This window comes from Heteronotia binoei, chromosome 8, assembly GCF_032191835.1.
Source record: "Heteronotia binoei isolate CCM8104 ecotype False Entrance Well chromosome 8, APGP_CSIRO_Hbin_v1, whole genome shotgun sequence".
Lineage (NCBI taxonomy): Eukaryota > Metazoa > Chordata > Lepidosauria > Squamata > Gekkonidae > Heteronotia > Heteronotia binoei.
This window is the reverse complement of record NC_083230.1, coordinates 73,898,192-73,913,240: the sequence shown is the minus strand read 5'-3', so window position 1 is coordinate 73,913,240 and position 15,049 is coordinate 73,898,192. Positions and strand designations below refer to the sequence as shown.

General features: G+C 41.3%; 1 protein-coding gene across 1 annotated transcript in view; it reads left to right on the top strand.

Moving 5' to 3' along the window:
- The window catches only part of ANKS1B (ankyrin repeat and sterile alpha motif domain containing 1B), an 831,045-nt gene that overhangs the window by 225,087 nt on the left and 590,909 nt on the right, over nt 1-15,049 (top strand). The window contains exon 10 of the mRNA XM_060245226.1: nt 9,274-9,439. Coding sequence (XP_060101209.1) covers nt 9,274-9,439 — 166 coding nt within the window. The remainder of the gene's footprint in view (nt 1-9,273; nt 9,440-15,049) is intronic.

Sequence of the window (15,049 nt, the reverse complement as noted above, 5' to 3'; positions counted from 1 at the left end):
AAGTAGGTGTGAAAAATCTCAGCTTGAGAACCTGGAGAGCCGCTGCCAGTCTGAGTAGACAATACTGACTTTGATGGACCAAGGGTCTGATTCAGTATAAGGCAGCTTCATATGTTCATATATGTTCCAGAGAGGTTCTACAATCCAAAAGTATAGTTTAATAGCTCATGAATGGAATAGCTTTGTTGGTATGACGGCTCAAATCCAGGATGTATCCGTCTTCACATTTGGGTTCCTGTTAAATCCCACAAGGAAATCCTGAGGAAATGAGTCCCTACCATAATTTGGGACTATTCTGCCCAAAACATTGCTGCAAATGCCAGCTAAATTCTACCATTGCATTACTCTTGGCATCTGTTACACCAAAAATGACTGAAGTTTCTAGTAGGATGCAGAGTATATTTTCTTCTGACAGTTGTAAGGTGCAGAGTGTCACTCAGAGTCTACAATCAAGGACTCAATCAAGTTTCCTAGTGAAGTAACAGTAAGTAAATACTCTTTCTAGAAGATTGAAAGCTGTTTACAGTGTTGGAAAATCTATTATGAAGGTCATCATCATTCAACCCCAAGTGTAGTACAAGTTCTTCAAAAATATTTTTGAAAATAGCAGCACATTATAGCAGATTGGAACTACAGCAAATAAATCAAGTCTCAGAACCTAAAGTGGGAAAATAATAAATAAAAGGCAAGAAAATATTTAGTTTATTGTCAGTTTGATGTGCAGTTTATTGTTTCAATTTACTACTCATTTGATTTCCATTTTCAGTCTTCTTTTTAAAAAAGCTATTAGTATGTGGTGAATTGGGTTGGGAGTAGGAGTACTACCCATTATTTAGAGAATAGAAATAGGGTGATTCAGATATTATCATTTTGATCTGGAACAGTGATTATAATTTAAATTGCAAAGATGTTCTTTATGTGAGCAAAATAAAATTCTGAATATGAAAAATTAGAAATTATATGAATGGTAGTGGTAATCTTGCACACAGCCTTTTGGCATTCCAGGATACAAGCCAGGTCACTCTTTGGCTCATAGCAAAATAATAATTTGACTGCTTTGCCCAGAGAGTAAGTCAGCAAAACATTATTCAACCTACTTTTTGAAAGCTAGCCATCAATAAATGCTTACCACTTGTTCCTAACTTTAATATCCAGTCATGATATTGTCACTCTGTTAACAAACAAGTACACAGACACATATTAACTGTTGTGTATATGTACTATATTGGTCCTATACTCATATGAAAAGCTTCAAATGCAGAGTTAGCTTTTGTGATCTCTTTGTGATGCATATAGCTTTGAGACTTCTGTTACCCCAAATGCTGGGGGCCTCCTCATTTTGTGGGGAAATTAGCAGAGGCAGACCCAGGTATAGCTCTTATGAAGCAGAATTTTCAAAAACTGAATAACTTCAGAGAGAGAGAGACCTTGAAATGACCAAGCCAGTTTTAATAAAGAAAAGGATTTTACTGAAGGGAGAATAATATTTTAACACACACTCAGACAGTATTTAAACTAACATGCATACAAGAACACCAGAAAATAGGGATTAGTGGAGCTAATAGGAGAGTGAAGTTGGTGGGGGGAAATCATATTTACCTGTCCTGGAGAGTTGAAGTCCATGGAGAAGAGTAGCAGATCAACCAGTGTCCCACCATGGAAGGTACCCAGAGTTTGATAATGCAAGTCTGAGGGCGCCAAGACAAGACACACTGAGGATGTCCAGAGTGCCTCCTTAGATAGGCAAAAATGTAACCTTGGGGGCATCGGTGGTCATTATGTTCCTTGGAACAATGTGCGATTGGATTATGGAGTTAGAAGACAAATGTGTGCAAAAGTGAGCTGATGGATTTAGCTGAGACAAACAAAGGGTCTCGGGAAGCCTGGGTGATGGATTTTGGGTGTGACTATTAAGTGTTGATAGCCCATTGCTGGAAAGGAAAGAGGAGAACATAAGAACATAAGAGAAGCCATGTTGGATCGGGCCAATGGCCCATCTAGTCCAACATTCTGTATCACACAGTGGCAAAAAAAAAAAACAAGTGCCATCAGGAGGTCCACCAGTGGGGCCAGGACACTAGAAGCCTTCCCATTGTGCCCCCTCAAGTACCAAGAATACAGAGCATCACTGCCCCAGACAGAGAGTTCCAACAATAAACTGTGGCTAATAGCCACTGATGGATCTCTGCTCCATATGCTTATCCAATCCCCTCTTGAAGCTATCCATGCTTGTAGCTGCCACCACCTCCTGTGGCAGTGAATTCCATGTGGTAATCACCCTAAGGGTGAAGAAGTACTTCCTTTTATCCATTCTAACCCAACTGCTCAGCAATTTCATTGAATGTTCACGAGTTCTCCTATTGTGAGAAAAGGAGAAAAGTACTTCTTTCTCTACCTTCTCTTTCCCATGCATAATCTTGTAAACCTCTATCATGTCACTCTTCAGTTGACGCTTCACCAAGCTAAAGAGTCCCAAGTGTTTTAACCTTTCTTTATAGGAAAAGTGTTGAAAAGGGGAATTGAAAGAATTGAAAAGGGGTAGGATGATTAGAATATTTGAATGGAGGCAGGAAAACTATTTCTGAGATGGGGCAGGAGAATGAGGCGTTGGAGCCAAGATATTAACAGGAAACATCGATATAGACATACCGAGAGATGTTCTTGACAAAGACAAAAGGTTTTAGAAGACAGAAACTCTAGTGAAAAGGACTTTTCTTTGTCTGTGCATTCCATGGAAGCTGAAAAGAATGAAGAGATTAACTAGGTTTCTGATTGCTCCAAGCCTGGGGCTACATTAGGAGCAGTGTTCCCTTTAAACTGAGTTAGTGTGAGCTAGCTCACAGATTTTCAGCCTCCAGCTCATGACGGGGAGTCCCTGAATAATTAATTAATACCTCTATACTAATGAATAAGAGCATGATTTGCCTCTAATCTAGACTGTCTGATGTAACATTCTGTTAAAACGCTGGCCCCAGTAAAGTGGGTGTATGCCCAAGCTGGCTAGTGAGATAAGAGAAGCAGCCTCTTAGAGGCAACGTGGTATAATGAGATAAGGGAATGATGTCTTGGAATGTTACTGGGGAGAAGTCTATGAAGGAGGGACTCTTGAAATCAGATAAGCTTGTGTGCCTGCCTGCTCATATATGAACATATGAAGCTGCCTTATACTGAATCAGACCCTCAGTCCATCAGAGTCAGTATTGTCTACTCAGACTGGCAGCGGCTCTCCAGGGTCTCAAGCTGAGGTTTTTCACGCCTATTTGCCTGGACCCTTTTTTAGAGATGCCAGGGACTGAACCTGGGACCTTCTGCTTCCCAAGCAGATGCTCTACCACTGCGCCACCATCCCTCCCAAATCTGTGCTCATTTCTGTATGAATAAAACTGCCTGTATGCAGAATGATTGGAACTCAGTCTTTGGGGCAGCCAAGCCCGACTGGGTCCTACCTTTTGGTGCCAAAAAAGTAAACCTCGCTTCAAACCAGTAATTGTGCGGACCTCGTTATTTTTTCTGCTACATTCACACATTTTTGTCTTAGCTCAGGAAGGATGGCCCCAGAGCACACTAATTTATGCAGTAGCTCACAACTTTAGTGCCATTAGTTCATAAAGCAGAATTTTTGCTCACAGGACTCTGCAGCTTAGAGGGAACATTGAGAAGAAGAAGATGATATTGGATTTATACTCCACCCTATACCCTGAATCCCAGAGACAAAGGGATTTTATGCATATCTTCACTTGCTCAATGCCTGTATGTGCTGAGACTTGGGGTCACAGCATGTTTGAATTGGGGCAGGTGGACCAAAGTGCTGCCAGACTCCATTTTATGTGCCAAGTCTGACACAGAGTGTCCAGAGTACAACAGCGTCACAGGTGCCAATTTTTATTGAGGAAAGTTTGTGCCATGGTGCAGTCTAGTTTGCCCTCCACAAGGCATATGTGTGAGCAGGCATATGGATGGGGTATCAGCTCAAGGATTAGTTTCTGTTTCCCCTCCAAGACCTGTATGGGAGGGATCTCATTTAGGACTTGTTCTTGGTGTTGGTTGAAATCTCTCAGAGGACACCCGTAGGACTCCAGTAGACCACTAGACAGTTTTGAATGTCTGGTGATTAATTTTGATGTGATGGCATTGGCAGATGACCTAAGAAGCAATCCTGGACTATGAAAGGGAATAAAACTGAACAAGTAAATAAATTCATTTTTCTGGGGGTGGCTATTCAGGATTATGGAGCCAAATCAGCACTTAGTAATATGATGGCAGAGAGAGCTGAGAAAGCTGTGCATGCTACTTTGTGATTTTTTTTTTAATTTAAGGAGGGCTTCTATGTTCCAGCAGCATTGAAGCTATTCTATTCGAAGTCTTAGCACAGCTCCTTTATGGCATTTATTTGGGTATTTCTGCTTCTAATGTACGTGGTCTTGAGAAGGTCCAATCTAAACTCCTCTGTAATATTTTGCAGTTACCCCCGATGAACCAAATGCCCACCTACATCTTGAAATGGGTCAAATGAGAATAGAAGCTAGAATACCGATACCTTTTGCATATCGGTGGCTTAAGAATGATACTAATAAAAAAGGCCTTTTCCTGTTAATAATTAAAGATCCTTATTACACCGACTTCCTGGGCTTGGCCTTTATATATTCTCTTCCCAGGCCCCACCCCCCTCTGGGCCTGTTTCCCTCCAAAACCCTCGCTACCCAATCAGCGGGACAGAGGGGATCTTGGGAGATTTAGGCTTTTTCCAGTAACTCCTAAACAGGCTTCCCTGGGGCCTGCAGGCCTCACTAGGCCCAGGATCATGACACCCAAGATGGATGTGTAAGGTTAAATTCAACTTAGAAAGAGTGGGACTCTTGCCTGAGGATCTTTTGGTGCAGAGCAATGCCCAGGTGAAAAGTACCATCAAACAAAGGGTTCATGACATAGAGTGACAATGAGATCTAATACAAGCTCCTTCTTTTCCTGGTCACTATCGAATTCAAATATGTAATGAATATGGCCAAATATCTTATTTATTCAGATGTCCCATCATATAGAAGAGCGTTCACTTTGGCTTGTGCAGTTGTTCCCTCAAGGGTTCTAGATGGGAAACATACGAAGATTCCATATGAAGACAGATGTTCTATTGGAGAAGTGGAATTGATTGTCTGTATGTTCTTTCTGTACTTGTTCCATCTCGTTTATAGGGATAAGTTTATTTCCCCATTTCTAGACAGACCAACAGTGGATGCAGATAACACATGCCTGGAGAGACTTCTAATGAATGAAAATCCAACTCTCTCAAGGCGAGTAGCCAAATTCTGCTTCCACTTGGTAAAATTTCACAATATTAAGCATGATCCTGAACACGTATGCTTTTTTTTACCTGTATGACTCAAAATCATTTTATATATATTATATATTTTAGATTTACCTTAGATTTTAGGAGTGATATATCTAGTAAATGTTTTTTAAGGTTTTATGTTTAAACATGTGTTTTTAATAAGAATGTACACTTATTAATGGTCTTTGATCATAAATAAAAACAGTCAGTCTCTCAATGTATTATTAATCTCCATTTGTAAGTCTTCTCCCCCTTGAAGCTACCAGAGTTTTCTGTGTACTGGCTACAGAGCACTAAATTGTGGACTAAACCAGGATAGGGTGAGTTCTTTCCTATTCATCATATATCAGAAGACATGTTTTTCTGATGTTTATTGTGGACTTGTACATCATTATCTGGAGGTGGAGTTAAGGCATCATGCCCATTTAGTAATACCTGGATTTTGCTGCAGACAAATGGTGCTGTTGTATTGGTTTCAATGATTTGGGGATACCATATAAGTAAGATGGTTTATTGTTACAGAATAAGTTTCTATTGACAAAAACAAACAAACTAGAATGTAGAAATTGCACTGTAGAATGTAAAAAACAAAAATATTTGAACAGCATGAGATAACTCTGGCTGCATACTGGGTGTTTGTGTGTTAGACTACTGGTTTGAGGTTCAAGTATGAAGGTCTTCCCCTTCTCTTTCTTCCCTGCAGCCCTTCACAGCTGCCCCCCATCCATGAATATCTGAGCCTAAAGCAATGACTGGATGACTGCTTGTCCAAATATGTATCAAATTCATTGGGCAGGGCAGACCAGAGTTTGTTTTCTCTCCATAAAGTTAGACTCCAAACCTCCATTTATTCCCAAATTGGAATTCAAATTTCATGAAGAAGAAAAACATTCCAGACTACCCAAGCACTTGTTTTTGGACATGGTGGCAAATCTTGACTCATATTTTCCCAAAAAGGAAGCTGTCACTCATGTTCTGTGTGCAATGTGCAGAGGTAGGTGGAGGGAGAAGGAAGGGGACAACATGAGCAGGACAACAAGCCTGTTATAGACAAGTTATGACACCTGGATATAACCACTGTTTGCAGTGCTAATATACATATGCTGAGAATGGGAAAGATGGGAATAATCTAGAATAAAAGTATTAAATCATCCAATCTAAACTTTTTGAAATATTCACTTTCTAATACCTGTATTCAGAGGCAGCCTGACACCCCATGGCACCCTAGGCAGACACGCTGCCTGGTGACCCCCATGCCTCTCCCCCGCAGCTCCATCCCTCCTCCCCTCCCCACTGCACCTTCTCCTCCTCCCTCCCTTCAGACACTTCCCCACCCCATGTCAATTTCAATGCTGGAACCGGCTCTAGCACCGCGTTCCAGCTATCTAAAGCTCCCCCTCCCCGGCCGATCATTCAATCGCGGGTAAAACCACACCATGAGGCTGGGACACACTTACAGTCTGTCAGGACCAGCGTTCTGAAAGCGTGACCCCACTGCCACTGACTCCTCTCCCATCCAGGAAGTGGGAAGGGAAGGAGTCAGTGGCAGCGGGGTTGCGCTTTCAGGATGCTGGTCCTGACAGATTGTAAATGCATCCCAGCCCCGCAGTGCGGTTTTATTTGTGATTGAGTGATCGGCCGGGGAGGATGGGGCTTTAGATAGCCAGAATGCAGCACTAGAGCCCGTTCCGGCATTGAAATTGACATGGGGTGGGGAAGGGTCCGAAGGGAGGGAGAAGGAAGAGGCGCTGCAGGGAGGGGGGAGATGTGGGGGGGTGCAGAGCCGCAGGGGGGAGGTGAAGGAAAGTGAATGGAGGGGTGGGCGGCGGCAGTGGTTGTGGCAGGCAGCAGTAGCAGCCGGCAGGCGGGAGAGGCAGGCAAACTAGGTGCTTGCCTGGGGCACCAGGAGGGGGGGTGGGGTGTCCAATTTGGCCCACCCACCCTCCCGGCACCCTAGGCAACTGCCTAGTTTGCCTAGTGGGTGAGCCGGCCCTGCCTGTATGCTTGCTTATGAGGGTAGAAACCTGGTAAAGATCAGATAGTAGCATCTGGGAATAGGATGCATTGGTTCCAATATACACTACAATAGGGGGAACAAAATCAATTCAAAAACTACAGTTGGTGCAGAATGCTGTGGTTTAGCATTATTTGGAGCTAAATGGAGCACATGTTAGTCCCATCCTGCAGGCACGTCACTGGACGCCCATCAGTTACCAGGCTCAATTTAAAGTATTAATTTCACATATAAAGCCTTTCATGGACTTGGGCATGTACCCTTACCTGTGCTTCTCTGTTGTGATCATTTTATGGATTGGCCTGCCTACGGAGGTCAGGAAAGCTCCCAGTCTCCTGGCTTTCCACAAACTATGCAAAACCAAATTATTCAATTTTTCTATGCAGACTAAAGAGTCACACTGTATTAAATATTTCATAAAGTTACTTGCATAAATTATTAGGGACTGTAGTTTATACTATTGCTGAAACTAGGTTCCTGCTATGTAATTTTTGCATCATGTGTCATGTTATTACTTCTGCTTTGCTTGAGATCTATTTTTAGACTTCTGGCTGGTACTACAACCCTAGTTCCTATTGCATTGTTCTTTTTATGTCCCATCCTGTCAATTATATTGACTCACTCTGTTGTAATCCGCCTTGAGTGAAAGTGAGAAAGGCAGACTGTAAATAACATAACTAAATAAAAACTTGCAGAAAATGTACAGGGTTGCAGCCTGTGAACCATGAATGAAAGCAGAGCACAGAACAGATCTCTTACCTGCAGCCTCTTGTCCAATGAAAATCTCCTCTCTTGGGAAAAATGTGGGATGTGGTCTGGAAGGATAGTGAAAATCCCCTCCCCACATCCTTGCATAAGAAGTGGGTCAATTTTTATTTCCCCTCAAGCTACAACCCACACTTTATCCCATGTTCTGGAGAGTTTTCAAGTCTTAAAAGCACCGTTTTGTGGGACTGTGAATTGGGGGTGTGGCCTAAGAATGGAGAGGGATCTGTGAACATGTCGTTACATTAGGGGCTTCACAGCCAGATGACCCTGAACTTTTGTAATCTTGATGTTAGTGGTGTGGAACTGTGATAGGCTTCATAACTTTTTATTTTTGTTATATGTATCAGATCAAATAATTTTCATTACTGTTAGAACTTTCAGTTTCCAAAACATATTTTAGAATTTACTGTTATCTAAACCCACAAAGGAATTAGTTTCAACTGATCAGTGCCAGTAAATTATATGCAGTCATGTGCATATCTTTATTCTACATACAACCTTGGACAGCTCTGACATTTCAGATTAGTTGAAAGAGATGAAGGCTGAATCATCTTTAATTGACTAAAGTAAGACTGTAATGAAAGTGACTTAATCATAAGACAATAACTAACAGATTTCTTGAAAAAAAAAGTTGTGTATCTATTTTTCCATGTCCTGCTTATTTAAAAAACCCAGTAATATTACATTCTGCTTATAAAAACTGTAATAGTAATCCTCATGAGCTGCCAACAAAACTGAAAAAAATCACTTTCTACCTAGGACATGGAAAAGATTGCAATTAACAATAAATATTTCAAATACAGTATTATTTTTTTCTCCTCCCTCCCTGGTTCCATGACCTGTTTATTTGCTTTGAAATTCTTTGAAGCAGTGTGCTCTCATTATGATGAAAATGATATTTGGGCAGCTTACTGATTATTCTACCCTCCATTTTCAAGGCTGTTCTAGCTATTCTAAAAGATAGTACATTACATTAATCATAGGTTCTTGTTTGAGGGAAAAGTCTGTTTTAAAAATGATTACTATTAATTTATAATATGAAACTGACGTTAACTGCAGTGATTTTTAAAACTACATTTATTGCAGTTTTTAGCATTTCCTTCCCATTTTTTCCCTATCTTCAATAAAATCATCTTGAATACATAGTTGCTTTTCTATATTTCAGGAGTCATTTCCAAAGAAGAGGAGTTATACACTGGAAGCAGTGCCATCTGCTTCTTCTGAAACATTTCCTGCAGAAAATGAGAATGATCTCTGTGATTTTCTAGATGCAGCAGTTACAAAGAAACCTTGTTCTTTAGAAATATCAAGAGGACCTTCAACAAGAACAGGTAAAATGCAGCCAGTATTTTGTCTTGCAGCTGTTGCATTCTGTTATTATGTAATACTCAGATATTGGTTAATACTATGCCACATACTCTGCTGACTTCATTTGAAAGATATGTGCATGCCTTATACTCACAGCAGAGTGCAGACAGAGGACAGGAGACATACACCTGAACAAGATTGAAAAAGTTTCAAGTTTATTCTGTGTGGCTTACAAGAATTTGGTCAAAAGAAGGCAGGATGTTTTTAAAAATGTCGCGGCTGAGAAGGGAAAACCTGCTGAATATACTGGGGAGGAAGAAAGATCTGAAACAGCAGGCCACATAGACAGTAGATGATGTTCATTGCTACCAACAGGAGGGGGTGGTTTGAAGGCAGTCTCTGCTGTGTAATTGTTTGTGTCCCCAGACTGCTGGTCCTTGAGGAGACTCCCTTGGAGGTACAGGAGGAGCTCATCCCCACTTACTCCTCCTGCGGTATGCTCCAATGGATGAGATAAGCCTTAACTTGCCAAATCAATGGAATCTGCAGCAACTCTAATTTAATGCCTTCTCTGTAGATTGCAGTGGTCCTTTACATCTCTCAGAGTTTATAAGAAATGTCAATAATGACATCTGTAAAAGTCTACAAAGACCTGAAATATCTTGTTAATGTTCTCTGTGACTTTCCAGAACTCCAAGGCTCCATTTACACAAAGCTTCATTTACACAAGGCTCCATTTACACATGGTCAGTTTAGTAAAGATCAAATAATTTGCACTCCTGGAAATTGTTGATAGCACCTATGAAATCAGACTGCCAAGGTGGGAAGCCATTCCCTCTACAGATATTTTTTCTTGCCCTCTTGCATTCCAATAATATCAGAAAGACCATACACCACAGTCTTGTGTCAGAGTATAGGTATTCACTGATCCTTCCACATGACTCTCTGTTCTATTTGATGTGCATCGTATTATATAACCAAGCTGGAAGTCTCTTTCAAATCTAGCATTAAATATCTTGCTAAAAACACAAACCTATTAATATATATATCCATATCAATTTAGGTCCAGAAAATGCAGTGAAACATAATTAGTGTCCAAATGTAAAAAAACAAAAACAGATGCAGATGAATATAATCACTGTGCACATATGACTTCCAAGGAGTTAACCTGGGCAACCGTCAAGAGGTGGCTTACATGGTAGCTCCAATCCTGAACAGATGTATAGTAAGATGAGCTTGTCCCTGCTCAGCATACTACATCCTTCAGAAACAATCTGTCCAAAATCTGTCCAGAAAAGTCTGACCAGCACAACCATTCACACTATTCCCCAAATAACCAGAGAAAATGCAGAAGAAACTACTGTGTGTAGTATATCAATGAACACATTCTAATATGCCCTTCTCTAGGCCATAACTCTTGCATGTCAATGACTGCAAGTAAACAGACCAATCATGAATGATGGTGTGCCTCTATATTCTTCCTGATAAGATCAGCTCTTGTCAAAGCAAAGGCTTTTGTCTGGGTCAAGTTTTACTTATAACCCCCATGAGCAGAGCACAGCAGGGACATTTCCATATTATTTCACCACAGACACTTCTCCTCACAGCTGCCATCACTTGGCTGACTGGAGGTGTGTAAAGAAGCAACACTGGGTGACAGAGTGAACCAGCAGGCTCTCATAGGGCACACTTCCTTCATCTTCCCCTGCATTTCCATATTTGCCCAGAACACATGTGGGTACTCGCTCAGAGAAACTTATAGCTGATAATGAAGGCCTTCGAAATCACTGTTCCAGGTCTAGAAAATTTAAAGAGAAATTAAATTTTATGACCACACCAGGACAGTGGCTCAGTGGTAGAGCATCTGCTTGGTAAGCAGAAGGTCCCAGGTTCAATCCCCGGCATCTCCAACTAAAAAGGGTCCAGGCAAATAGGTATGAAAAACCTCAATTTGAGACCCTGGAGAGCCGCTGCCAGTCTGAGTAGACAATACTGACTTTGATGGTCCGAGGGTCTGATTCAGTATAAGGCAGCTTCATATGTTCATATGTTCACCAAATATTTATTGCAAAGCCAAAAAATGAAACAAAAGACTGTAGTCATGAAAGTACAAATTATAGTTGGGGTTCATAACTTTAATGTATTATGATATGGAATTGTTTGGTGACCATTTCAGATGGAATTGGCATTTTTGTGGTGAAAAGTCAGGGTTGCAGTTGTGGTCATCTGGTGAAACCATTTCAGTTTGACACTCCTATTGGAAAGATAATGCTACTACATTTTAAAATGACACCTTTACTGTATTTCTCTTAGAGATGATAAGTAACACTTGTTTTTATTAATATTATTAATTAGATTTGTGAATTGCCCAGTCCCTCAATACAAGGGGCTCTGGGTGATGTACAACAGGGTTAAAAATATCAATGTAATTTTTTTTAAAAAAATCCATAAAACAGGCTTTCTTTTACAAAAATGGTCTCAAGATGGCATCCCTGATTTGCTCTTAAACTCGCTCTGGATCTTGTTGCCATCTCATGGGCAGGACAAGGACGGGGTCGAACTGAGAAAGAAAGAAGAAAAGAAGAGGGCGCCAGCCATGATAGAAACTGTTGCTGTCCTCAATCAAAATCCTGGTGGATCGTCTCTGCCTTGCAAGTCCTGCGGAATTGCATTAAGTCCCAGAGGGCCCTGGTGGTATTTTGCAGAGTTCCACCAGGCCAGAACCAGGGACAAAAAAGCCTTGACTCTGGTCAAGGACAGCTAGAGATATCTGTTATACAAGAAAAGGAGGAGGAGATTGGATTTATACCCCACCCTTCACTCAGAGTCTCAGAGCAATTTACAATTTCCTTTCCCTTCCCTTCCCCCCAACAGACACCTTGTGAGGTAGGTGGAGACGAGAGAGCTCTTTCAAGAAACTACTCCCTGAAAGAACTTGTGACTGACTCAAGGTCACATTAGCAGGTGCATGAGGAGGAGTGGGGAATCAAACCTGGTTCTTCCAGATTAGAGTCCGTGCTCCTAACCATTACTCCAAACTGGATCTTTACTGGAAATATAAGTGTCATCTAACCATAAATACTACCTTTATTGGTTTTCAACCAATCAATATTTATTTCAGTCAAAGACCAGACTTTATTGGTTTTGAAAGCAGACTGCTTAACTTTACTATAGAATAATATAGTATGTCACAGAAATGAGTACACCCCTTCACATTTTGTAAATATTTAAGTATATCTTTTCATGTGACAATACTGAAGAAATGACACTTGGCTACAATGTAAAGTAGTGAGTCTACAGCTTGTATAACAGTGTAAATGTGCTGTCCCCTCAAAATTACGCAACACACAGCCATTAGTGTCTAAACTGCTGGCAACAACAGTGAGTACACCCCTAAGAGATAACGTTCAAATGGGGCCCAAAGTGTCAATATTTTGTGTGGCCACCATTATTTTCCAGCACTGCCTTAACCCTCTTGGGCGTAGAGTTCACCAGAGCTTCACAGGTTGACACTGGAGTCCTCTTCCACTCCTCCATGACAATGTCACATAGCTGGTGGATGTTAGAGACCTTGTGCACCTCCACCTTCCGTTTCAGGATGCCCCACAGATGCTCAATAGGGTTTAGGTCTGGAGACATGCTTGGCCAGTCCATCACCTTTACTCTCGGCTTCTTTAGTAAGGCAGTGGTCATTTTGGAGGTGTGTTTGGGGTTGTTATCATGCTGGAATACTGCCCTGCGGCCCAGTCTCCGAAGGGAGGGGATCATGCTCTGCTTCAGTATGTCACAGTACATGTTGGCATTTATGGTTCCCTCAATGAACTGTAGCTCCCCAGTGCTGGCAGCATTCATGCAGCCCCAGACCATGACATTGCTATAGAGGTTGAAGGGGTGGGGTTGGGGGTCAGCCTGTCAGTGTTCAGACTATACTCCGCACACTGCATCAAATTGGTCTGCAGGGCTTTCGTCCCAGAAGGAAGCCTCTTCTAAAGATGATGCACAAGAAAGCCCGCAAACGGTTTGCTGTGGACAAGCAGACTAAGGATATGGATTTCTGGAACCATGTCCTGTGGTCCGATGAGACCAAGATAAACTTATTTGGTTCAGATGGTGTCAAGTGTGTGTGGTGGCAACCAGGTGAGGAGTACAAAGACAAGTGTGTCTTGCTTACAGTCAAGCATGGTGGTGGGAATGTCATGGTCTGGGGCTGCATGACCCCAAACACACCTCCAAAACGACCACTGCCTTGCTAAAGAAGCTGAGGGTAAAGGTGATGGACTGGCCAAGCATGTCTCCAGACCTAAACCCTATTCAGCATCTGTGGGGCATCCTGAAATGGAAGGTGGAGGTGCGCAAGGTCTCTAACATCCACCAGCTACGTGACGTCACGGAGGAGTGAAAGAGGATTCCAGTGGCAATCTGTGATGCTCTGGTGAACTCTACGCCCAAGAGGGTTAAGTCAGTGCTGGAAAATAATGGTGGTCACACAAAATATTGACACTTTGGGCCCCATTTGGACGTTATCACCTAAGGATGTACTCACTTTTGTTGCCAGCAGTTTAAACATTAATGACTGTGTGTTCCGTAATTTTGAGGGGACAGCATATTTACACTGTTTTACAAGCTGTAGACTCACTACTTTACATTGTAGCCAAGTGTCATTTCTTCAGTGTTGTCACATGAAAAGATATACTTAAATATTTACAAAATATGAGGGGGTGTACTCACTTCTGTGACATACTGTATATGAACATATGAAGCTGCCTTATACTGAATCAGACCTTTGGTCCATCAAAGTCAGTATTGTCTGCTCAGACTGACAACGGCTCTCCAGGATCTCAAGCTGAGGTTTTTCACACCTATTTGCCTGGACGCTTTTTAGTTGGAGATGCCGGGGATTGAACCTGGGACCTTCTGCTTACCAAGCAGATCCTCTACCACTGAGCCACCATCCCTCCCCTTAAAATCTTTTGTCTCTACTATAGCTTCATGATCTGTATATATATCACACAGCTTAGTGTCACTGGATTTGGGTGGTTTGTTTGAATATTTTCCATATTTGTTGTTTTCTCGTAAAAGAAATTAATTTTAAATGAGAAGACATACTGTAGAGCTGGTATACAAATTTAGAATCAGTTTTTCCCAGTATGTGAAGAGAACCTAATGAAGTCTTTAAAAAGTGCTCTTTTCCAGGCAATTTGTCTTCCCTGTGACCTTTAAGTTAAGAGTTCAGTGACCTTCCTCAATGAAAGATTAAAAAGATTCATTTTATCCCATTTACATTACCCATTTTCAGAGTAGCACTTAGTCTTTTCTAGACACTTCCATTAGGCTTCTTAATTCATCTACTGCTATCATGTGACAAATTCAACATGGGTAAAAACATTATAAAATTATAATAGTTCATGCGACAGAAATTAATGTTGCTCGTCTGACGATAACAATATAGTTAAGTTTTCTGAAGTTTTAGCTAAGCAATCAATCATCCTTTGAAAAGGTGCAGAAGTGAAACAAGTCTTAAATTGCTAAATAGTTATTACTTTAGTGAAACAACTATCTAGCATTTGGAAAAAGTAAACCATCATCTCAATGATGATGATATGATAGATTTAGTGCAGAGAAAATGTAAAAAC